General features: G+C 47.8%; 1 protein-coding gene across 3 annotated transcripts in view; it reads right to left on the reverse strand.

Annotated features, from left to right (window-relative positions):
• Positions 1-25,554, reverse strand: part of otog (otogelin) — a 104,092-nt gene that overhangs the window by 78,078 nt on the left and 460 nt on the right. For 2 of the 3 annotated variants that reach the window (XM_023951366.2, XM_023951367.2), the window contains exons 3-16: positions 24,680-24,737; positions 14,707-16,237; positions 13,748-13,846; positions 13,431-13,588; positions 11,944-12,065; positions 10,864-11,072; positions 7,731-7,861; positions 7,553-7,659; positions 6,993-7,102; positions 6,686-6,811; positions 6,221-6,329; positions 5,642-5,688; positions 3,809-3,954; positions 33-165 (exon numbers count right to left, since the gene is read on the reverse strand). In XM_023951366.2, the coding sequence (XP_023807134.2) occupies positions 33-165; positions 3,809-3,954; positions 5,642-5,688; positions 6,221-6,329; positions 6,686-6,811; positions 6,993-7,102; positions 7,553-7,659; positions 7,731-7,861; positions 10,864-11,072; positions 11,944-12,065; positions 13,431-13,588; positions 13,748-13,846; positions 14,707-16,237; positions 24,680-24,737 (3,086 nt within the window). The remainder of the gene's footprint in view (positions 1-32; positions 166-3,808; positions 3,955-5,641; positions 5,689-6,220; positions 6,330-6,685; positions 6,812-6,992; positions 7,103-7,552; positions 7,660-7,730; positions 7,862-10,863; positions 11,073-11,943; positions 12,066-13,430; positions 13,589-13,747; positions 13,847-14,706; positions 16,238-24,679; positions 24,738-25,554) is intronic. The other variant, XM_078944111.1, reaches the window with a different exon arrangement.

A 25,554-nucleotide genomic window follows, 5' to 3' on the forward strand; every position in this document is an offset into this window, starting at 1 on the left:
GTCCAAAGCCAGATAACAGAGCAGGAGCTTACCGTCATAGTAGGGCAGCGAGATGCGGTACTGTCCGGCCATGAAGACCTCTCCCATGTGGCTCAGAGTCATCTCTGTTCTTGGATCCTCGTCAACGACCAGGCTAACTGATTGGATGCACGCCCCATCCAAATCCTGCAATTCAGACAAGATCACATTCTCCTACACAGCAGAAGCACAGTCAGGGAGACGGGAGACACAGACGCAGAGTTTTCCCTTCATGACAGATTAAAACCGCCTGCACCGATTTCAGGGAAAGCCCTGCATTCAGTGTTCAGAGGTTTTCGGATGCTGTCACGTTAAAAAAGACACCAAAGGACATTTGTGAGGAAGCTGGACCATCTCCTGACCGTCCTCACCCATTCTCTGTTTCTGCCCTGATGGCCCTCAAAGTGTCAGAGCATGGTGGTTCTGAAGCTCTGTTGGTAAGGTCTGCCGCTGCTGCTTTTAGTTCATCCTAAGGATTTTCTCCAAAGAGGGGTGATGATCTGAGCTGCTTCTCAAAGGCTGAAGACAGCTGCTCCGTCTGCAGCTCAGAGGAGCATCTCCATCATGTTCCCTCACCTGGACTGAGCCTCTGAGAGCCAATGCCTGACGGACAGCAGTCTACTGTGTCAGCCGTGGACGTTTGGTCAATCCGTTACCACCATTTTAGAAAGAAACTGGTGGGCAGATTTTTGCTGTTGCTCCTTCAGATTTCCCAGCTCCACAAATGCATCGTTAGAAAGGTCAAACAGCCACTCCTTGGTCTGAAAGCTCCCATTCTTTTTACAGCTCTTCCAAAAGAGCCAAACTTGTTCCGTTTCTTATCATCTGACCTTTCACGGACTAAAAATGTGACATTCTGATTAAAGCCTGTCCGACACGAAGACAGCCCCTCACCATGACTGAGGGGCTGTGAGCAGATGTGACCTCCATGCTGTTTGGCTGTTTGTGTGTGTGTTCAAATGAGCAAGTTATAATTCTGGAAAGGAGAAAATGCAATCTGTGTCTCCCGCTCCCTCTCTGAGTACGGAGACAGGGCAGAACGTAAACTATAACATGTGTAGACGTGGGCACATGCGGCTAATATACATGGACGGTTGTGTGAATAAAACACTTTACCCTTTTAAAATGTAGAGGGTGCGGCTTGTAATCAGGTGGGCTCTGTAGCCCAGAGTTTACAGTACTCACTTTGCAGAAACTGATGAGACAGAAAAGTCTGTAGGAGAGTTTACAAGTCAAAATGTTTATGAGCAGCTAAACCTCAACTTCCTAAATGGATTGTTGTGTTAACACCCATCTAAAAAACTGCAAATGTTGTATCCAGACTAAAACCATCACAAACAGATACAGTGGATCTGCATTCACTGTGATTTTCATGTGAACTTTATTAGGTAAACCTCCACTTTGGGTCTGGGTTTTTACATGTGTTTAGAAGTCAACTTTCATTTAGAAGCAAAGAAAATTTGTTTTTGGACTGAATTTGTGAAAACTAACTGATAATGAACCGAATGAGATCAAATGATGTAAATCTGAATATAAAAAAAAAACATTTTAATAATTTAAAAGTGTCTCCTTTTTCAAATATAACACTAGCTTCATGATATGTAACTGGTTTTGAAATTTGGAGTTTGATTGTAAATCCTGTCCAGTCAGGACTTAATGAGTCTAAGTGAATTCAGGATCAGGGGCCTCATTTATAAACGTTGCGTACGCACAAAAGAAGGCGTACGCCACTCTCTACGCAATAGTTGAGATTTATAAAAAGCAAACTTGACGGGAAAATGTGCGGTCCTTCACGCTCTGACCCAGGCGTACGCACAAAAACGGGTGAAATGAGAAACGGCGACACCGTCGGCAGATGGAAGAAACACGTGAAAGTGACAGTGTGTGCCAAATCGTGCCGGCATGTGCTGTGCTACACAATGTGGCCCAGCTTAAAAACGTGCCTCTACCCCCTGGCGCTGATTGCTGTGTTGGCCCCGACCCTGAACCCCATCCCCACGCATTTGAGCCATTTGCTGCTGCTGTGCGCCAGCGTTTGGAAGTGATGCGTCGCTTATAAAGAAAAAGAGGTGTGGAAAATATTATTTATTTAAGAATTCCCTCATCGTGCAGTTTATTTCAGTCAGGGCGATCTTGATTTCGCCCAACTCCTTGGCCACCTCTCTGATTGAACTACTGACTTCCCTCTGCATTCAAGGACTGCATCGGTGAGGACGCGTCCACTGCTGGAGGGTTGAGAGCCGCGTGCCGTGGAGACGCTGGGGCCAGACGGCTGCTCAGCTGCAGCATCGTAACCACTGGCCCCGCTGGAACACCCAGCAACTAAAATAAAATTTTTCTATATTAATAATCTGTAATTGTGTAGCCTGCATACATGTGACTTGACTGCATTCATTTGAATTATTTCTCTTACCTGTGTCACCCTGACCCTGGCGCGTCTCAGTCAGGTGACTGAGGCGGAGGAGGACGCCGATAAGGGGGACTTAATAGGGATTCCCCAATAATAGCGGCCAGTTTCTCATCAAGAGGGCCCCCCCCCCCCCCCCCCCCCCCACGTGGCGGACACACTCTGCCGATGCAGCGCTAGACGTTTTTTTGCCTCGACTTTGATGTCCGATCATTTCTTTCATTTCTTTTTTATTTCGGCCACGGTCCGAGGTTGTGAGGCTACAGCATTCACGGCGTCTGCCACCGTTTGCCGCTCACGTGCCTTTTTGGCATTAGTAATGCCCACACTGTGCCCTCCAAACAACACTTTTCTCCTCTTTTCCACCTCGCCAACGATAACTTCTACTTCACATTGAGTGAAGTTACGTTTTTTTGATTTCCTCTCTGTGTTTGCCATGATTTAGCAAGCCATGAATATTCATTTGTGGGCGTTTCACGGACTATTTATGGGCAACTATGGGCGTGTCATGTAGCCGCAAAAGCTGCGCTGCATTTAGAATCGGTTGTGATTTATAAAGGGAAAGATGCGTAGGATGTGCGTGCGCACGGTTTTATAAATCCGAATATTTCTGTGCGTACGCACGTCCTATGTTTCATCCGTACGCCACTTCTGACACAAATCCTACGCAAAGCTTTAGAAATGAGGCCCCAGATCCCTGCTGGGTTAGGATTGGTTACAAACCAAATTATGTCTTCTGTTTTAGTTTCTGGAGAAAGGATATTTTCTTTTTCAAGTTAAATTAGAAACATGAAAGTATTTCCTCTGCAGTCTACAAGAAATAATTTCAAAATAAAAGCGTGTTCTTGCTCCAGCTCTGATCGTCTTGGCGTGGGACGGCCGGCTTCATCAATTGCTTCTCTCATAAGCGGGAGAGCTTCATGGCCAAAAGGTTTTAGCGCCCCCACCCCCTTCTCCTCTTCCCATCATTCACCTCCAATTTTCCGACATGACCTTTTCTCTGCCCCCCTCCCTCCAGCCACTACAAAGCTGTCGGCGGCTCTATTGGCCGGGCCAGATAAGGTAATCCTGCTCAGTTGGCTGGTGGAGGTCTCGGGCCTCTGCTCTGATGAGTGGGACATCTTATATCTTGCCCCCCCCGCCCCCCACACTACATGTTCAGCTCAAAGACTGCTGGCAAACTGGAGGTGGGGGTTTCCTCAGTTCTTTGTCAGGTTTCTCCATCATTACTTCATGCAGCATTTGCAGCAGAGAAATGACCTCAACTCCTCTGGGGGGTTTTCGGGCGCTTCGCTCCTGATCTGATCTACGCGGCGGACAATCGGCCTGGAGCGTAACCGAAGAACACATTTGGAGCAGAAAAGACAGAAAGAAAATACTCACCGGCCCACAGGGGGCGTTCTGGATGGTGACGGTGAATTTTCCTGAAAGGCGACTTTTGACCAGGACGTACTGACACGATGCAGGGAAAGTAAAGATCCGCCCGTCAAAGGACTGGAAAAACATGTCGCCTGTCACCGAGCACTCGCCTGTGCAGAAAGACACACTTTTACCCTCCAAGTTTGTCAGAACAGCTAGCACTTTAAGATCTGGTAGGTATTCTCATCCAGACTGTCCTCCTTTTAGTCCTCTGGAACGGTGGCAGAGACCCACCATGGCAGGAAACTACAAGAACTGTGCAAACAAAAAAGAAACTGCAGACAAAAAGAAACGCTCCAGCAAAGGAAAAGAAAATATTTTGCAATAAATGAAATGCTATGAATAAAAAGAAACACCTGTGCAAAAGCTAGAGGGGAAGTGGATCATTGGAGATTGCTTTTGTCCATGCACTGCTGTGAGAAAACAAGAGCAGGATATGAATGAGAAAACCAACGAGAAAGTGAAGATGTTAGTGTTGGATGTCCCTATGTGAACTTTCTAATGTGTTACTTGGTAAGGCCAGGTTGGACGTCAAACTGGAGGATGTCGGTTTATTGCCACTTTGGCTAACACAGGGAAACCCAGAAAGACACTAACGACAGCAGCATCCAGGTCTGGAACTTTACTCCAACACGCAGCAAAACAGATCCATGAACCACCGTGCGTCTGACTGCAGAGCAGCGTCTACGCCTGACAAACACCACTAAAGCAAGAACGAGAGCCAACGTCCATCTGACGCCAGGCAGCTTATGACTGTGGTTGTTTTCATCATTAATAACAATAACCTCAGCTGTGGGTAACAGTAGATATTTCTTGGTTTATATTTGCAGCAGCGTTTCTTTTTTGGTTTGCACAGTTCCTTTTTTTTGCTGCGATGGTTTTCGGGTTTCTGCCACCGTAGTTTGGATTAAAGAGGAAATTCAAAAGACAAGACAGAAAAACTGCTTTCAGTTCCTCACTGGAAACAATCTGGATATGCTAACATGGTCCCAGTAAAAAGCTTATTCTCTTCAAGATAATATTCTCAATGACATCTTCAGATTTCTGTTGAAATGTTTTTGAAGAATATTCAAAAGCAGGGAATAAAGGTTAAAAGTGGAAAGAAAATCTGATGTGTTCTAGGTAAGAACTGGCGGCCTTGGGCGCCGTACAGCGGCGCCGCCAGAGGTCCCACAGCGTCACAGATCATCAGAAGTTGAGTGTCATGTGGAATTGTTGGAAAATCACCAACCACCATTTCCCAGAATGGCTTCATCTGTAGCCCCTCCCACATTTAAGGAGCTGGCCACTCTACGGCCTGAAGAAGACGCCGACGTCTCCTTTGACACATGATGATGAGCGCTAGTGGTGTGGCAGAAATGTAAAGATATCTGCTGTCAATCAAAGTACTGTTCACATCCGTCACCGTGTTTCTGAAGGACTGATGGCGTCAGTCGGTTTGTGCTTATTCACATGATTAGGATTTCATGGAAACGGTGTGGTTGCAGTTTTGTCTATTGTCTAATCTGGACTCTGGGTTCAGATTCATGCTTGAATCCCCTGATCCAGGTAAAAAACAGGACTGGGGGAAGTGGAAGCTGAAAGGTAAAAACCATGGATGTGAAGCCCTCTGACAGTTTTTAACTGGTTTGATTTCACTAAGATGAGTTTTTTTGACCTTTGGGTTTGTTTTCCCGCTCAAGTCCATCATCAGCCAGTAAAAGCAGCTGTTCCTGCTGGAGCTCCTGCTGAGCTTCCCTGAGGGAGGACCTCCCTCGCTTTGACGTTATTTAGTAAAGGAGGAGCAGGATAACACACCTGGGCAGCTGTGGTCAGTGCAGTTCCACACTCCTCCCACACATGTGCTGGAACAGAGAGCAGAGCATCCACAGGAGATTCATGCAGAGGAACACGCAGCCAACTCCACAGAACGATGCAGAACAATGCAGAACGTTTGGCTTTGAGGGCAAAAATCCACAGGGCGTTCAGAGTTTAGACGTGGATGTGAGGATCTATTATATAAACTAATTATCTATAAATAATTTGACCCGTCATTGTATGAATGTATAACTGATGATTGTAATGTTTATTTGTGCATTATTCTTCTGTGATTTGATTTGAAATCAAATCAAAAACAAACTAAAAAAACAAGAATTTTGGAGACATCTTCTAGATAAATAAGCTTGACTTTAACTTCCTTAATAAAAAAAATATTAAAATGCAGAAAAATAAGTAAGGTGGAAATGGGCGGGGCTTAAACATGATGTGTAAAAGTCTAAGATCAAATAAAACAAAGTTGCTTTAAATGGAATGCATTGTAACGGGTAAAAGTGAGCAGCCTGCAGGTCCAGAGGACGGACCCGAAGGTCCAGGAGCAAACAGAGAGGAGACGCTCACCAGTTGTTGCATTCCTCCTGCAGCATCTGTCCAGCAGGATAAAACACGCCGTGGTGCTCGCACGGGCAGTCTGACGCCTCCACGCAGCCCCCGTCCTGAAAAATCAGCCCTGACACATGCAGGACACACATGACCATGAGCTCCATCAGTTACCGCAAAAAACCTGGAAATGTGATCATTCCAGAAAAAACCCACAAACGAAATCATCACAGTTAAAGCCTCTTTGAAATAAATACAACATGTACGTTTAAATAAAGGTTATATTTCTCTCAGTTTCAGTAAAAGTACTCATTAGTCACATCCACTAAACCTTTCCAAAAATAGAAAAATGTTAGTTTTCAGAAACATCGGAAGTTTTGACACTTCTTAAAATAAATGGTTGTGTGAAAGATGGATTTTTAAAGACAGAAACTGAAAGAGTTGAAAGCAGAACAGGTGCTGTTCACAATGACATGAGGGAGTCACCGTCAGGACAGTAGCAGCCGTCCAAACAGGCCAGCCGGCTGTCGATGCACGTGCGCTCCAGGCTGCAGGTCGCCGGGCAGCAGCTGATGCATTCCCGGTACTGCAGCCCCGCCGGACACGGCGGCACTGAGCGGGGGGGGAGAAACAAGCTGGCATCACAAAAAAAACAAGTTCCAAAAAATATTCTATCTTTGAGACTTTTGCAGAAGATGGAACTCAGTTCATGTTTTACATCAGGAAATAGATTCTAACAAAGACAATTCCTGCAAAGGTTCATTGGGTTGAACCACACTCTCAGACCGCATACCACACTGAGGAATGTCCCGCCTCCAGTCGAGCAGCGGGTGGTCGGCGTGGGCGCAGGCCCGCGCGTACTCGCTGAGCACCTGGCATACCACATCACCGCTGGGACCGGACCTGAAAGCCAACCAAAAACAAGAGAAGGGCTGCAGCTTTGCTCAGATCTGTCCCCAACCGCTGAACGAGTCCCCTGGTTCCGTCAGGTCCAAACTAAACTGGGGACACTATCAGGATCGACTATCATCTGCTAATCTGGCTGCTGTTTAGTGCTCTGAGAGGGGTAACAACAGGAGGGGCTGCATATCTGTGTCAGGGTTCCAATATAAAAGATCAACCAAATAAAGAAGAAAAAGGACTCTTCAAATGACAAACAGCCAAAACATCCTAAATGCCTGTCAGTTTAAAATTCATCTAAAATAATCCTTCTAGCAGCTGCAGGAACATAAAACCAGACAAAGATTTGAAGAAACTTGGTTTATGTTGGTTTCTGAAGCACAAATGTAGGTGTTTTCATGTTTAAAGTAAAGACAATAGTCTTTCTTCCAATAGTCTCTTGTGTTACGTTACCTGCAGAGGTCGTTGGAGCAACTGGCCATGTAGGGCAACGGGCTGACAAAGTCGTGACAGCTCTGAAAGGGGGGGCTGAGGAGCATGGAGCAGACCTCCTCCACTCTCTGCACAGAGACAGGAAATGGTCGGTCTGTTCTTGTCTGATTTGGTTGTTTTCTTTTGTGTGTTTTCTTACCATCAAGACTTGAACGTCCAAAGCATTACAGGGAGACGGGAAAGAGGAGCCAACCGGAGGACATGTGTTCTGATGAGGATCCATCTCCATCCAGCTGTTCCCAAACATTTCTACGTCGTGAGTCAGAAGACCTACAAAAAAAACATTCTTACTGTTTAATAAAGCCTGAGCTTTGCATGGATGCTTTTCTTCAAACCCCCAGTGTTGTGTTATTGAACTCTCCATTTTCACTTGGAAAAAGGTATCTTTATCTTTATTTATCCTCTAGGAAGACAAAATGCCATTTTTAGTTTACAGCTGTGACCTGATGAAAAACCCTCAGAGAGAAACAACAAAACTAAACCAGGTCCAACCAAACAAGCTAGCTTACAAACTAAAGCAGGGCTTCTCAGGGTTTTTGCAGCGAAGGGCCAAACTAGGAACACGACATTAGACTGGGGGTGAAAAAAATGAAGAAACAGAAAAATGTTGTCTTTAGTAACTTTAAGTGTCATTGGTACAGTTAACCAGACCCTCCAGATGTTTTCCAGAGGTTTCTGTCCAGATCTTCTACTCGTCTAGTAATTGTATCATTTGACAGACTTATTTCTTCAAACTTTTTCTTTTGCTCTGGACAAACAATGTCAGCTACTTTCAGCATTTATTCTTTTACAAACTCCCCGTCACTGAAGGGTTTGCTACACCGGACCGTTTCCAAAGCCACAACGTAGCTACCAGCTTCAGTCTCAGCGTCACTGGATTTAGACATTTCTGTGAACATCTGCTGTGCAGCACAGCCTCACTGTAGTTGATGGAGCTTATTGCTGCGCTCCTCACCGGTAAATTTGTCATAATTTCTATAATTTGTAACATAGTAGCGATTTATATTGAATTCTTTGAGCGTTGCCTTTACCTGCTTGCAAATGCGGCGCAGGACTTTATCCATGAGGTACGACAAAGTTAGCATTTGTCCACTTAGCTAGAAAGCACCTTTTCTCCTCACCAACACAACGTTTTTCCTCAAAGGAACCTGCTCTGGCTCTCTTTTATTGAGGGCCACAGAAAATCTTCCCGCAGGCCGCCATTGGCCCCCGGGCAGAGAACCCCTGACTTAAAGGATCAAAGTGGCGAGCTGTGCTGTATGACCACTGCCTTCCTGGTCAGAGTTGCACACGCTAAATTCATGAAAAAAAGGCTGCTTTTTTGTTGGTTTTATCTCCATAGCAACCATTTTATTTTGTGCTCACCTGGGGATAGTGAACAGGCAGGTCCATGTCATTTTAGAAGAGTCGGGGAGAGTTAACTTTTGGATTTTCTGGGCAACCACACCCACATTTCTAATATGTTCATATTTAGTGTTATATTGTTTTGTTTAGCTTCAGTCAAAGATTCATGTGTGACATTTTCACAACACTCTGGTAACACCGTTCAAAATCTACAAACTTTAAAGCCAACATTTTTTCCAGGATAGCTTTCCGACGAGGCTCCAGCAGTTAGGAGGCGATAGACTAAAATCCCTAGGAGGAGTTTACAGTTAGACATGGTAGGAAAGATTCTTTTTTTTTTAATTCAAGATGGCAGCCTATCCCCGAGGTCAAAGGTCGATAAAATATCAGTGGTTGTAGACTTAACCTGGTGACATGTGTAAACATTTGTAAAGAGAACTCAACAAAAAAAGTTTTTTCCATATTGTACTTTAGAATACTTTAGAAAATTAAACATTAAGTTTGCAAATGAAATATTTAGTTTTCCAACTAAACATTTAAATTTTTTAACAAAATATGTTAAAATCAATATTTAAACGAAATATTTAGCTTTTGATATTTAGTTTTAGTTAAATGTTTCGTTGGGTGCTGAGTGTTTACCTACTAACTAAATAGGAACTTAGCGGAAATGGACTTTCAAAATAAAAGCTGGATTTTGCTCTGTCTCTGAACTGATTGGTCGTCCATCATGTCCTCGTGCTTTACTGGTCAAAGACGTCCAACCTGCTGGCTGAAAACGTTGGACGAATCATTTCAACCGCTAATCTTTAGTAAGTAGGTACATCGCAACACTTTGGATAATTTCCTGTACAGCCTCTGCTGCACCCCCCCCTTCGAACATTGAACCTGTCCTTTTTAAATGCATGTGTTTGATTGACAGCAGAGGTGGACTGGCGATCTGTTCACTTTTGTAGTCTAGAACCGAGCCGTTCTGGTCCACAGCCTTCTGTCTGCTTCATTGATCACAATCCCTGAATCCAAATCAATAAGATCTTATTTTCCATCCAACAGTGGGGGGCGCTGATCGAATAATGCAAGATTAGTAGAATCAGCCCCCATAATACCTTTTCACACGTGGGAAATAAATCTTTTTGAACTTGAACTCACATTTCACATTTGTTTGTTTGCCCCTTGACATGTGTCATCTCGTTTTCAAGGGGGTCCTCGACATACAGCGAAACAAGCAAAAACCCAAAGATCCAGCTGAGCCAACTCTACATGTATGAACAACAACAAGAACCTGATTCTGGAGAGAATCAGCTCAGAGACAGAGCAACATCCAGCTTTTATTTTGGAAGTCCATTTCCGTTTATCAGCAACTTCATTTGCATTTAGTTGAATATTTAACTTAAAATATTTATTTAACATGTTAATATTTAGGTCACATCTAAATATTTAATTTGCTAACTAAATGTTTATTTTTTCTGAAATTACATATTTAGTTTAGAAACTTTTAGTTTCTAAACTAAATATTTAATTACAAAAAATATGTAACTTTATATTAAATATGTAGCTTGCCAACTTAATATTTAGTTAGTAAAAGTAACTTTTATGAATACATAAACTAGAAGGTGAAAACATGCATTTGAAAAATAAAACCAGCTTTTTTTCTCCTAAACCAGGAAAAATAACCAAAAACATTGTTGTTAATATTTGACTCTGTCCCTTCACAAACGGCCCCCATAGTATTGGGAAATTGTGAAAACCATCCGATCCTTCGGTCCGGGTGATGTCCTGCGGGACAGAAGATTCTTTAGAGAGCAGATGACAGCAGGCCTTGGCGGCTGAACGCCACCACGGCTCCACAGACACGTCTTCTTCTTCTAGACCTCAGCAGTTCTCCCTCCGCCGGTCTGCTTTCCTGCTGCGTCACTGTCAAAGCGTCTCACCGTAACTCGTGGTCATGTCGTCCTGGACTTCTGCGTTAAAGTTGCCGCACAAGCCGCAGGTCCCGCCCACAAAGTCGGGGCTGAGTTTGATGTAGACGGAGCCGGTGCGCCCCTCCCACGCCAGCGTGAAGCCCTGCTGCTGCGTCACCAGCACGTACTGGGAGATCTGCTCCAGCTGCAGGTGGTGGAGGTGGTGGGGCAGCTGCAGCCTGAGCACAGCGGACCTCGTTGGTCAACATGTTAGTCACACTGAGGCCGACCCCAGTTCTACCCCTACCCCCCGGCTTCTCCCTACCCCCACATTCAGCCCCCCAAGCGGAAAGTTAGGGAAAAATAGGAGCTGTGTCCGAATTCCCGCCCTGACCCCTAACTACAGAAAACCTATGTACCCTGGATTATAAAAGCAATTCAGACGCCACGCTCTCACTAACTTTTTCTTTTTTTTTTTAAACGGTGGATCCGACATCATTGATTTCATGAAGTTTAAATCTAATTAATATGAGCGTTTTGTGACGATTATTTATGATCCACTGTCTTCTGCAAATAGAAACGTTGATGATTTATCAAAAAAATACATTTAAATACGATGCAATGCATTGTGGTCTATATTCGCCGATCTAGTGAGCATCGATGCAGAGACTTCTGGGAAATTTCCAGGCCTCTGGGTTTTGGAACTGTCGATTCAGACAGCTCTAGAAAACGACCAACATGCAGGGAGGAGGGAAGGAATTCCCACACAGCTTCCACTCGATGATGTCATCAATAGTCGCCGCTCATCTGCATTAGCGAGAAGCTGCCAGCGCTTGGAAAACACACAACATGGGTTTAATAAGTGCTAAAACAAAAACTCCTTCCTAACATTTACATGTCTGCTTCAGAGCACAGCCAGAAATGCATTTGTCCTCCGCAGCACAGCGCGGCACGGATCACCCTACCGGCGGAGGGATACAAAGTCCTAAGGCTTCCCCCTAAAAGACAAGCTCGGACACCGCTACAGCTCCAAATGCCCCAACAATTGGAGCATTAGGGAGGAGCCAGAGGGGTAGGGCCTAAAAACACGCAACTGGGTGTGATGCTGACCTTCGCCCTTTGAAAGTAACGTTGGAAGCGTGCAGACGGATCTCGCCCTCCCATGGCAGGAAGATGCTGACGGAGCGCTGGCAGGTGTAGGGGGCGGAGCTGCACTCTGGATCATTGTGCACCTTGAAGACGAAAAAGGAAATGTGAGCTTGTGACTCCAGAAAGGAGAAAAGAAACAATGAAGTAATCCCAAGTGAGCCCTCCATGTCCGTTATGTTCAGAGAACAAACTGCTAGAAATGTGCAAAGTGATGCCATCTGCCTTATTTTATAGACTATTTTAAATATAAACCTGATTCCAAAAGTGTTCCACTACACCATCATCATGGATATTAAATCTGAAGTGAAAAGATGGAACCAGGGAGAGAGGATGACAGTTTCTGCTGTGCAGTTTGACTGGCTAACATGAAGCCAACAAGCCTGTTTTGGAACCCTGGTGGTAACTCAGGGAATTGCAGCGGCTCCACTTCTACTCAAATGAACAGCTTAACAGGAATAATAGCATAGACAGCTGTCTGTCGCTGCTGATTGTTACCTAAGAAGAAGCATCCCAAACCTATCCACCCTGCTTTTCATTTCATTTGGATCGGTTATTTCATTCATTAAAAACGGTTTTTAGGTTCAAACATTCATTTAAATATGATAAAAGGACCAGGAAGTAACAGCTTTTGCTGTTTGCCCCCTTTTCACAATTTAAGATTTCTGATCAAATGATAAAAACAGCCATTATTCTGTTTAATTATGTAACCCCCAATAAAAGCATAGCAGAAGCTACGACTCTGCTGTCTCACACAAATTCACCATAAAAAATGATAGACTTTAAAAGAATACATTCATAGATTTAGATTTCTTCATTTTGCTGTCAAAAAGGTTCCATAAACAAACATTGAAATATACTGCACTGTTGCTGCGTTCCCATGACAACAGTCTCCTGCAGGAACCTGGTAGGTAGCTGTTGTTAGCTGGTGGCACTAATCTTCTGGAGAAATCCTTCCCTTAGAATATAGCCGGTCTCTGCAGAATCTCAGGTCGTGTCCGGTTTTATTTATGTAAATGAACCCGGACACGTTTCTGTCACACACAGTAGGGACTGTTCACATTGACCTGTTGCCCTCTAGGAGGCGCTACAGATGCATCAGAACTAAGACAAACAAGAATAAAAAAGAGATTTTTTTAGAATAAACCTCTGAAACTGTCTTGGGAAAAAGAGGATTATCAGGAGAACGACGGAGTAACAGCTGTTTATGTCTCTATAGACGTCTTTGGGATTCTGGCTTCTTGGAGCCAGCAGGTACTTCCTGTTTACCGTGGGGGAGGGGTCACTCAGTCCAGTTCTGATATACAGTCAATTTTCACACACCCTCACATCATCCTGTTTTCTATGATATGACTATCCTTGTTAGAGGTTTATGTGTGTGTAAATAAATAAATAAATCCAATCTTCCCCGTCAGGTCAAAAGTGGGTGGAGTCAATTCAAGTGAACTAACCTGGACGACCAGCCCGCCCTGTGTGGTTTCCCCACAGTCCTTCAATAAGGTGTACGAGCACCGACCGGGGAAGTAATAGTAGAGGCCGTCAAAGGTCTCAAAGTTGTATTGGCCCCACGTCCGACATGTCATCTCCCTCTCAAAGCCCAGATTTACGACTGTCAACGAACACAACACACATAACAAACACTGCTGATAGGGTCCAACACATCTGCTTCATCAGAAATTCTTAGGTAAAGATTAATCTTAACTATTTACAAGAATGGTAGTGTCAGCAAAAAGACGGTAATCTTTGTCAGGTGTGTGTCAGGGTTTACCTGTCTGACACCTGAGTCCAGTGGCGTGATACAAGCTGCAGTCACATGACTGCTGAACACACTGTCCTCCATTGAGACAGGGAAAATCACATGACTCTCCTGGGAAAACAAATGACTCCATGTTAAAACTCACATGCTATGGGGGGCTTTCATGCTATGTTAAATACAAGGACCCCTTCCTAACAAATGAGTGCAGATTCCGTTAGTACGATGCTCCCTGAACACAACACCTACTACATCATGATATTGACAACCATGTGTTTGATGAATTCATCATGAGGACAGCGACATGTGCTGAGAGACCGACTACTGGAACCAGATTGGTTGGAAATGAAAAGATAATCTTTTGAACTATTTAACACATAGAATGATGATCTTAACAGCCTTAGCCTGTCTTTCACACACAGGACTAAATTAAGTTAAGCTTAAATTAGAACTTTTTCTAATTTACACATTTAAAAAGATAATCGTCTTTTCTGTATCTGTTTGTTTTTTTTATCCTGCTGCAGTTTAAAATTGAGTGAGCAACTGGCTTTGCTAAACTGTTGACTTTCTCTGTTGACCTTTTGAGTGAAACTTCTGGGCCTTTAGCAAAAACATTGAATCAATTACACCTTCTTTATTTCTGCATTCACTTTAAACGCGTTTTCTCTTTGCTTCTGTTACTCCAGCATTCATTAATGTAAAGAACTAGGGTCTTACATTTCTGTTTTCTATGGAACCTTTGACATCTATGACAGAACATCATGAACCAAATATTTTAGTATAAATCCACCATTTAACCGCAGCAACCTTTGGAGTAAAGACCCCGTGAAGATGAAGGTGACCTGAACTCCGCGCCATGGAGAGTGGGCTACTTGGCCAAAGACAACCACTGCAAAGACTTTAGACTGCTGGGTCCTTGTAGATACATCATTGATTCCCTTTCATGCTGGTTTCATGACGCCTCCTTCACTCACCTGAAATTCTGCGTCTGGATGATCCCAGGGCCTCCTTGGTCTGCTTGGTGAGAACTGAAACATTAGCGGGAGGCTGCTCTGGTGGAAAAGCTCGGTTTGCTGTGGGTTCTAGAGCAGGTGTTGACTGTGTTGAGCTATTCTGTGATCGATCAATGGTTCCAGAAGTAGATGGTGACTGATTGGTAGCCGTCATGCTTGGTGCGTTGGGACCAGAAGGTTGTGGCGTATGTATTGGTTCATCAGCCAGTCCTGAAGGCCTGAGTGCTGATGTTTTTAAGGATGTTTGTAAGAGATTTCTGTCAAATAAACCTTGTCTTGATTTTGCAGTTGAGGTGTAGGGAGCAGCTGTGATGCTTTGAAATTGATCAAAAGATTCTCTACTTATTGGTGACTGTCCCGATTGTGCAGTGTTTGGCAGTGACTGCGTAGTTTGTGGCGTTCTAATTGCAGAGTTTCTGGCCGGCTTCTCTGTTGAGGAACTGCCTGATAGTTTTTCAGGTGCCTCTGAGCTTTTTGGTGATTGGCTGTCAGATTTCTTGGCATCAAGTGATTGGTTCAGTGGTTTCGTCTCTGTTACAGACCCAACTGGAGGTAGAATGATATCTTGCGATGTGTCTGCTGGTTTTGTGGTTACTGGTGAGAGGTTAACTTGCGATTGATGGACTGTCTTAGCTGTCAGTGAAGTATGTGATGCTGAGCCTTTAGATTGCTGGTTTGCCATTTCAGTCTGGGTGGATGGGTCTGGATCTGGGAACGGGCTGGCTTGTGTCATTCTACCATGTACCTGGCTGGCTGGTGGTGTGCTGTTTGGGACTGACAGATGCCTGATGACACCGTTAACTTGACTGAGTGATGCAACAGTACTTGATAATTGGACGGGCGTTTCTGTGGTTGTTGCCGTGTTGCTGGACTGCAGTGGCTCGGTCTGCCATGTAGTGATGGGTGGTTGTGGACTCTGGAGCATTGTCTTGTTTGGTGACCGGCTGATTGATGTTTTGTTGGTTTGGGAATGATTTGTTGTTTCTACGATACTCTGTCCTTTTTTATCGTGTGCTTGCTTTTTGGTGGTTGGTGACTGTCCAGGTTCTTGTGCAGTTTTTGAAGCTGTGGTTGTTCCTTTTTGGGTGTGAAGTACAGGACTGGTCTTTGATTGGGTGTACTGTACAGCCCTAGAAGAGGATGGAGTAGACACCATTGCAGGACGTCCTAGTTTGGTTTGTGTTGCACTGACTAAGGATTTTTTGTGATGTTGGTCAGGGAAAGTTACTGGGTTGGTCTGAGGCTTTTTGGATGGTGTAGTCCTGGCTGATGACGCCCTAATCTGCGATGTACTGTTTTTTGTAGTGCTGTGTAGTTTTTGGCTAGCCGTCGATGTGGGTATGTTGGTAACAGTTGACGAATCAGAGCTGTCGGTCCATGAGGCATTTTCTGTCCTTTCATCTGTGGAGGACGTCAGGTTGGACACAGGAATCCAACCGACCAGTGATTGACTGGGGGCAGTTGTGTTGATGTCCGGCAGAACAAAGGCTGTCTGGAGATCATTGGAGAAAGAGCGTAAATCAACAGAAACTTCATCCAACAATTTATCTTATCTCTAAGTTATATTTCAAAGGTGGATTATGGATTTATCTAAATCTATTTAGCAAATAAACAAGCTTCAAGTCTAAATGCTTGTGATTTGAACACATGCATGTAAACACAAAGTGTTTTTGGACAACAACACAAACCAGCAATCAGACAAAGAGGCAGAGACTTTCTCCTGTGGATCATAGAGCTCAAATAAAGATGATTGAAGATTGTTCAGTCATTCCTCAGCTCTGTGGTGGGGGTGGGGGGGGTTAATTACATAACTTACAAATTTAACAGTAAAAACATAAAAGCTTTTTAAAGTCTTCCTATGAAATTTCTTTAAAAAACCTTCCCAGTGGAGTTTTAATTAGAATTATGAACTTTTTAACCAAAATCCCACAACCTAAATGTCTCAAAGTCATGTTTCATGTTTATCTGAAGCCTCTGTTTCCAAATTCTTGTCTAAAGCCTTTAATGCCTAAGTTTAGTAGCCCCGCCTTCCATTCCCCCTCCCCCTTTCTGCAAGCTGTGTTTTTAATGAGTGAAGACCATAACACAGGGGGGGGGGGTCACAGACTGACAGTCTCTATTCTCAGAAGTTTAGCGATAAAGAAACAGTAAAAAGTGACCTTTTTGGTTCCAAATGGACACTTTTTGAACAAAGTGTGGAACAACAAAACAAATGAGTGAACCAGACGCTGCTGTCTGATAAAATGAAGAGCTTTGATAAGTCCATGAAAATACTTTGAATGACATTAGAATGGGAACTCCATTGCAGCAGCGAGCAGCCCTGCTGAGGCTCAGAACTGATGTGATGCTAACATGCAGGTGGATGATTAAGCTCAGAAAATGAAACACCAGAAAGAACGTGGAATTCTACAAGAAAAAACTTTTTTACAGGAAAAAAAGTTGGAATAGCAACATTAAAGTCGAAATTAAGTTTTGATAAAAAAGTCGAAATGTTGCAGGTCCTGATCTGGGGTCCTGCAGCATAATTTGAATGATGGGGGGGGTGAAGGTCTGCCTACAGCGGTGTGATTTGAGCAGCATGGCGCCATTGTTGTGGCGAGTGGCGGCAGGCCAAAGTTCAACCATCTGAACTCTGGGGGGGTCAGAGACTGAACTTTAGGCACATGAGGCTTTTGGTGACAGCGGGTAGAAAACATCCATCATGGTGGATGGATCCCACAGTTCTCCTGAACTTCCATCCAGTTTTTAACCCCCGTGTCCCTTTCAGGGCAGGGGGGTTTCCAGAGCCCGTCCCGGCTGCTGCTGAGCGGATCCGGCCTGGTTTCACTTTAAATACGTGCAGAAAACCCAGCCTTAAAATACGAGCGGGGAACGCAGCAATGTGCATGTCCTACTGCTGCACCTGATGGGCACGCTGGACGGGGCAGATCAGGGAGCTTGAGGGGCAGATCAGGGAGCTTGAGGGGCAGATCAGGGGGCTTGAGGGGCAGATCAGGGAGCTTGAGGGGCAGATCAGGGGGCTTGAGGGGCAGTTCAGGGAGCTTGAGGGGCAGATCAGGGAGCTTGAGGGGCAGATCAGGGAGCTTGAGGGGCAGATCGGGGAGCTTGAGGGGCAGATCAGGGGGCTTGAGGGGCAGATCAGGGAGCTTGAGGGGCAAATCAGGGAGCTTGAGGGGCAGATCAGGGAGCTGAGGGGCAGATCAGGGAGCTGAGGGGCAGATCAGGGAGCTTGAGGGGCAGATCAGGGAGCTTGAGGGGCAGATCAGGGAGCTGAGGGGCAGATCGGGGAGCTTGAGGGGCAGATCAGGGGGCTTGAGGGGCAGATCAGGGAGCTTGAGGGGCAGATCAGGGAGCTGAGGGGCAGATCAGGGGGCTTGAGGGGCAGATCAGGGAACTTGAGGGGCAGATCAGGGAACTTGAGGGGCAGATCAGGGGGCTTGAGGGGCAGATCAGGGGGCTTGAGGGGCAGATCAGGGAACTTGAGGGGCAGATCAGGGAGCTTGAGGGGCAGATCAGGGAGCTTGAGGGGCAGATCGGGGAGCTTGAGGGGCAGATCAGGGAGCTTGAGGGGCAGATCGGGGAGCTTGAGGGGCAGATCAGGGGGCTTGAGGGGCAGATCAGGGAGCTTGAGGGGCAGATCAGGGAGCTTGAGGGGCAGATCAGGGAGCTGAGGGGCAGATCAGGGAGCTGAGGGGCAGATCAGGGAGCTGAGGGGCAGATCAGGGAGCTTGAGGGGCAGATCAGGGAGCTTGAGGAGCAGATCAGGGAGCTTGAGGGGCAGATCAGGGAGCTGAGGGGCAGATCGGGGAGCTTGAGGGGCAGATCAGGGAGCTGAGGGGCAGATCGGGGAGCTTGAGGGGCAGATCAGGGGGCTTGAGGGGCAGATCAGGGAGCTTGAGGGGCAGATCAGGGAGCTGAGGGGCAGATCAGGGAGCTTGAGGGGCAGATCAGGGGGCTTGAGGGGCAGTTCAGGGAGCTTGAGGGGCAGATCAGGGAGCTGAGGGGCAGATCAGGGAGCTGAGGGGCAGATCAGGGAGCTGAGGGGCAGATCAGGGGGCTTGAGGGGCAGATCAGGGAGCTTGAGGGGCAGTTCAGGAAGCTTGAGGGGCAGATCAGGGAGCTGAGGGGCAGTTCAGGGAGCTTGAGGGGCAGATCAGGGAACTTGAGGGGCAGTTCAGGGAGCTTGAGGGGCAGATCAGGGAGCTTGAGGGGCAGATCAGGGAGCTTGAGGGGCAGATCAGGGAGCTGAGGGGCAGATCGGGGAGCTTGAGGGGCAGATCAGGGGGCTTGAGGGGCAGATCAGGGAGCTTGAGGGGCAGATCAGGGAGCTGAGGGGCAGATCAGGGAGCTGAGGGGCAGATCAGGGAGCTTGAGGGGCAGTTCAGGGAGCTTGAGGGGCAGATCAGGGAGCTGAGGGGCAGATCAGGAAGCTGAGGGGCAGATCAGGGAGCTGAGGGGCAGATCAGGGGGCTTGAGGGGCAGATCAGGGAGCTTGAGGGGCAGATCAGGGAGCTGAGGGGCAGTTCAGGGAGCTTGAGGGGCAGATCAGGGAACTTGAGGGGCAGATCAGGGAGCTTGAGGGGCAGATCAGGGAGCTTGAGGGGCAGATCGGGGAGCTTGAGGGGCAGATCAGGGGGCTTGAGGGGCAGATCAGGGAGCTTGAGGGGCAGATCAGGGAGCTGAGGGGCAGATCAGGGAGCTTGAGGGGCAGATCAGGGGGCTTGAGGGGCAGTTCAGGGAGCTTGAGGGGCAGATCAGGGAGCTGAGGGGCAGATCAGGGAGCTGAGGGGCAGATCAGGGAGCTGAGGGGCAGATCAGGGGGCTTGAGGGGCAGATCAGGGAGCTTGAGGGGCAGTTCAGGGAGCTTGAGGGGCAGATCAGGGAGCTGAGGGGCAGTTCAGGGAGCTTGAGGGGCAGATCAGGGAACTTGAGGGGCAGTTCAGGGAACTTGAGGGGCAGATCAGGGAGCTTGAGGGGCAGATCAGGGAGCTTGAGGGGCAGATCGGGGAGCTGAGGGGCAGATCGGGGAGCTTGAGGGGCAGATCAGGGGGCTTGAGGGGCAGATCAGGGAGCTTGAGGGGCAGATCAGGGAGCTGAGGGGCAGATCAGGGAGCTGAGGGGCAGATCAGGGAGCTTGAGGGGCAGTTCAGGGAGCTTGAGGGGAAGATCAGGGAGCTGAGGGGCAGATCAGGAAGCTGAGGGGCAGATCAGGGAGCTGAGGGGCAGATCAGGGAGCTGAGGGGCAGATCAGGGGGCTTGAGGGGCAGATCAGGGAGCTTGAGGGGCAGATCAGGGAGCTGAGGGGCAGTTCAGGGAGCTTGAGGGGCAGATCAGGGAACTTGAGGGGCAGTTCAGGGAGCTTGAGGGGCAGATCAGGGAGCTTGAGGGGCAGATCAGGGAGCTTGAGGGGCAGATCAGGGAACTGAGGGGCAGATCGGGGAGCTTGAGGGGCAGATCAGGGAACTTGAGGGGCAGATCAGGGAGCTTGAGGGGCAGATCAGGGAGCTGAGGGGCAGATCAGGGAGCTGAGGGGCAGATCAGGGAGCTTGAGGGGCAGTTCAGGGAGCTTAGGGGGGCAGATCAGGAAGCTGAGGGGCAGATCAGGGAGCTTGAGGGGCAGATCAGGGGGCTTGAGGGGCAGTTCAGGGAGCTTGAGGGGCAGATCAGGGAGCTGAGGGGCAGATCAGGGAGCTGAGGGGCAGATCAGGGAGCTGAGGGGCAGATCAGGGGGCTTGAGGGGCAGATCAGGGAGCTTGAGGGGCAGTTCAGGGAGCTTGAGGGGCAGATCAGGGAGCTTGAGGGGCAGTTCAGGGAGCTTGAGGGGCAAATCAGTGAGCTTGAGGGGCAGTTCAGGGAGCTTGAGGGGCAGATCAGGGAGCTGAGGGGCAGATCAGGAAGCTGAGGGGCAGATCAGGGAGCTGAGGGGCAGATCAGGGAGCTTGAGGGGCAGATCGGGGAGCTTGAGGGGCAGATCAGGGAGCTTGAGGGGCAGTTCAGGGAGCTTGAGGGGCAGATCAGGGAGCTGAGGGGCAGATCAGGAAGCTGAGGGGCAGATCAGGGAGCTGAGGGGCAGATCGGGGAACTGAGGGGCAGATCAGGGAGCTTGAGGGGCAGATCAGGGAGCTGAGGGGCAGATCAGGGAGCTGAGGGGCAGATCGGGGATCTTAAAGGGCAGATCAGGGAGCTTGAGGGGCAAATCAGGGAGCTTGAGGGGCAGATCAGGGAGCTTGAGGGGCAGATCAGGGAGCTTGAAGGGCAGATCGGGGAACTTGAGGGGCAGATCAGGGAGCTGAGGGGCAGATCGGGGAACTTGAGGGGCAGATCAGGGAGCTGAGGGGCAAATCAGGGAGCTTGAGGGGCAGATCAGGGAGCTTGAGGGGCAGATCAGGGGGCTTGAGGGGCAGATCGGGGAGCTTGAGGGGCAGATCGGGGAGCTGAGGGGCAGATCAGGGAGCTGAGGGGCAGATCGGGGAGCTTGAGGGGCAGATCAGGGAGCTGAGGGGCAGATCGGGGAACTTGAGGGGCAGATCGGGGAACTTGAGGGGCAGATCGGGGAGCTGAGGGGCAGATCAGGGAGCTTGAGGGGCAGATCAGGGAGTTGAGGGGCAGATCAGGGAGCTTGAGGGGCAGATCAGGGAGCTGAGGGGCAGATCTGGGAGCTGAGGGGCAGATCAGGGAGCTGAGGGGCAGATCGGGGAGCTTGAGGGGCAGATCGGGGAACTTGAGGGGCAGATCGGGGAACTTGAGGGGCAGATCGGGGAGCTGAGGGGCAGATCAGGGAGCTTGAGGGGCAGATCGGGGAACTTGAGGGGCAGATCGGGGAACTTGAGGGGCAGATCGGGGAACTTGAGGGGCAGATCAGGGAGCTTGAGGGGCAGATCGGGGAACTTGAGGGGCAGATCGGGGAACTTGAGGGGCAGATCGGGGAGCTGAGGGGCAGATCGGGGATCTTGAGGGGCAGATCAGGGAGCTGAGGGGCAAATCAGGGAGCTTGAGGGGCAGATCAGGGAGCTTGAGGGGCAGATCGGGGGAACTTGAGGGGCAGATCAGGGAGCTGAGGGGCAGATCGGGGAACTTGAGGGGCAGATCAGGGATCTTGAGGGGCAGATCAGGGAGCTGAGGGGCAAATCAGGGAGCTTGAGGGGCAGATCAGGGAGCTGAGGGGCAGATCGGGGAACTTGAGGGGCAGATCGGGGATCTTGAGGGGCAGATCAGGGAGCTGAGGGGCAAATCAGGGAGCTTGAGGGGCAGATCGGGGGAACTTGAGGGGCAGATCGGGGATCTTGAGGGGCAGATCAGGGAGCTTGAGGGGCAGATCGGGGAACTTGAGGGGCAGATCGGGGATCTTGAGGGGCAGATCAGGGAGCTGAGGGGCAAATCAGGGAGCTTGAGGGGCAGATCAGGGAGCTTGAGGGGCAAATCAGGGAGCTTGAGGGGCAGATCAGGGAGCTTGAGGGGCAGATCGGGGGAACTTGAGGGGCAGATCAGGGAGCTGAGGGGCAGATCGGGGAGCTTGAGGGGCAGATCAGGGAGCTGAGGGGCAAATCAGGGAGCTTGAGGGGCAGATCAGAGAGCTTGAGGGGCAGATCGGGGGAACTTGAGGGGCAGATCAGGGAGCTGAGGGGCAGATCGGGGAACTTGAGGGGCAGATCAGGGATCTTGAGGGGCAGATCAGGGAGCTGAGGGGCAAATCAGGGAGCTTGAGGGGCAGATCAGGGAGCTGAGGGGCAGATCGGGGATCTTGAGGGGCAGATCAGGGAGCTGAGGGGCAAATCAGGGAGCTTGAGGGGCAGATCAGGGAGCTTGAGGGGCAGATCGGGGATCTTGAGGGGCAGATCAGGGAGCTGAGGGGCAGATCGGGGAGCTTGAGGGGCAAATCAGGGAGCTTGAGGGGCAGATCAGGGAGCTTGTGGACGCTGTCAGACTTTTTGGAGACAGACACATTTCCTTTTCATGCTGGTTGTTGCCAAACTTTTGAAACTGATTTGAAATAATAAAAACTACTGAAGACAACCAAAAGAGGGATACATGGATACATAGAAATATCAAACTAAAGTTCTTTTGTTATGGTAGAACTGGAAAAAATAAAAATTGAAGGTAAAAGAGATCCATAACCATCCATATATATTTACATACATTTGTAAATAAAGTCATTAGAAGTAAATAGACATATTTGGACTCAAACATCAAACACAATGATTACAATTAATGTGAAGTTTTTCAAAAGCAGTTAAACTAATTGCTTGAAAAGGAGGAGGAGGAAGTGTCCCACCCCATCCCAGCAGCAGGACCCCGACCCAGCCCCACAACAACATGTTCATCCCTCCTAGTTTAACAACAATCACAATGATTCTCTGAAGGCACTGAAGCAGTTTAGTTATCAGAGTCATTATGTTTTATTTAGCAGTTCCATCAGCGTGAAGATTTCAAATCCAACTACTGCTGAATGAAATGCAGAACCGAGTTTCCAATCAAATCTGTTCCTTTTTAGGAGCTGAACTGTTTGTAAAATGTTTCCATCTGTGTCCCCCCTGTACAGTGATGATTCACGTTTCTATATTCACAGATTTTGATTCAAAGAGGTTCATTGTGTCTATAAATCATACTGCGTACTTAAATGATTTTTTATCAGACACTGTTTTTTTGCAATTCACAGATTTTCTTTCATTCACGCGACTCCTCAGGTACGTCACAAAGACTCAGCTCAGGACGCTCGGATGAGACGTTTGCATCCAAAGGAGGTGCTGCTGGGATTTCTGAGGGGGGGAGCAGAGATGAAGAGCACACCGGCCCGTCGGCTTCCTCGCTGGCTGCTAAGGAATATTTGACAGCTATTTAACCCCTTCCTGAATGGCCATAACCGCAGTCTGTGTCCCTGCACGGAGAAATGGCATCAGCTGACTCAGAAGCAGCTGGAAGAGATCCTGATAGCTGAGGAAGATCATTGTGGAGAGGAATTATCACCCGGATAAATGAATGATGGAGGAAAGCGGCCTCTTGTGGATGAAGATGATGAAGGAGGAAGAACGCGCTCCAGAGTGACAGAGAGACTCCTAATGTGTTATAAAGTACAGTCTACTGATCTGAATGAAAACACTTCTTTATGTTGAGCAATATTCCAACGTTCTTTGATAAATGCTTCACAAAGCATCGGAAAAGTTTCAGAAGGGTTTTTGATGAGGAAGGATCGGTGATGGACGGTGGTTCGGCGTATTTGGGGATCCTGCTTATGTCTCTGGTCCCTAACCCCACCAATACAGGGGGAATTAAGCAAAAGCAAATAGATTTAGTTCAGCATTTCTACTCCACTCCAACTGCTCCAACAACTTGAGCCCCCTGGGACGGGACAGTTCAAAGGGGCTCTCATGTCAAAGCAGATGGTGACTTGGAGAGTTTGTCTATGAATTATTAATCACTGATCGCTGTCTCAGATCAGAGCAGGGAGCAGATCAAACGCTCTGACCAGAGACAGATGAGCCTGTCCTTCCCATTGCTTTGTTCCTTTCTAAGCTCCCATGCTTTGAGGCGGATTCTCCTGTCGCCCGGCGCCAAAGGACGGCCGGACAAAGGGCCACCATATTGAAGCAGATGGCAGCTTTGATACAGGATCAGTGAGACGAGCGAGCAGCTGCTATAGAGTCCTGCTGGGATTCCCTCACGTCTGCTTCCAAAGGCCAACAACCTGCACTGATCATCATGAGACGCTCCACACGGATCTGCTCCCAGAACAAAAGCAAAGAGCATTTTTCAATAGGAAACCCGTCCCCCAGCCAGAACCGGACTTGGTTGTTGCTGTGAAAACATGCAGACTTGTCGTTCAGGCTTGTTTCACATCTGGACTAGGTCTTTCAGTCTTATGTGTGTTTCACTGCTCTGAGTGTTTTTGCCGCCTGAAAAAGTTCCATCAGCATCAATGATCAATGCATGGGCCTACCTGCCCTCCCTGGGAAGTGGTGTCCCATTTCTCCTGTTTTCTCCTGCTGCTCCCGCTGCTGGGACAGAGAAAACAAGGAGAGGTTTGTTCCTGCTGCTCCCCACCGATACCACCAGCAGCAGCAGCAGCAGCAGCAGCAGGACCCGCCACACAAAAACATCATATTCATCATTTCTGTGCCAGTCTCACCACAGTCACCGATCATCTGATGGTTAACAAAGTACAGTTACGCTCACTGGTTCTTCTGGGAATATCCTGCACTCATTGGATTCTAACTGGTGTTAATGTTCTGTTTGTCTGTCTCTGTTGAGCCGTGAATGAATGAATCGAATGTTTTTACATCTATGAAAGCTTCTTTTCTACTTCAGTTTTTATTTGGGTGCAAAAACAGCAACATTGAACAAAACGATCAAGGCTGAATATCAGGATGAAATGTCTGTAGGATCTGAGCCGATTCTCTTCAATATGACTGTAAATGTGATTGAAAAACACATCTAATTGGTTTTAAACTGTGTTTTAATGAAACCTGAATTTATAAAGTTGTTGTAAGAAAGAACAGTTTATTTATTGGTGTCATTTTGTGTTAATCAATGTTTGTGGGGTCGTGAAGGAAGGGGAGAAGCAGCAGGACTCCCCACCATATGAAGTCCACGCCACCAACCTGCACCAATGTTTTCAAAGCCGTGCTTTCAGGCTTCAACAGGTGGGGGTCCGTGCATCCCAAAGAGGAAAAACAAACCCGTTTTCATGATCCAGAACCAGCTTTCTCTGTGTGTGCATGCATGTTTTGACTGAATTACTGTAGCTCTCCTAAGGTTTCCCTTCATGTTTGTTTCTTTAGACACATAAATGGACAAATGCAGAAAGAAAGAAAA

The sequence above is a fragment of the Oryzias latipes genome, chromosome 3 (genome assembly GCF_053564925.1).
Source record: "Oryzias latipes strain Hd-rR chromosome 3, Olatipes_Hd-rR_3.1".
NCBI classification, from domain to species: Eukaryota; Metazoa; Chordata; class Actinopteri; order Beloniformes; family Adrianichthyidae; genus Oryzias; species Oryzias latipes.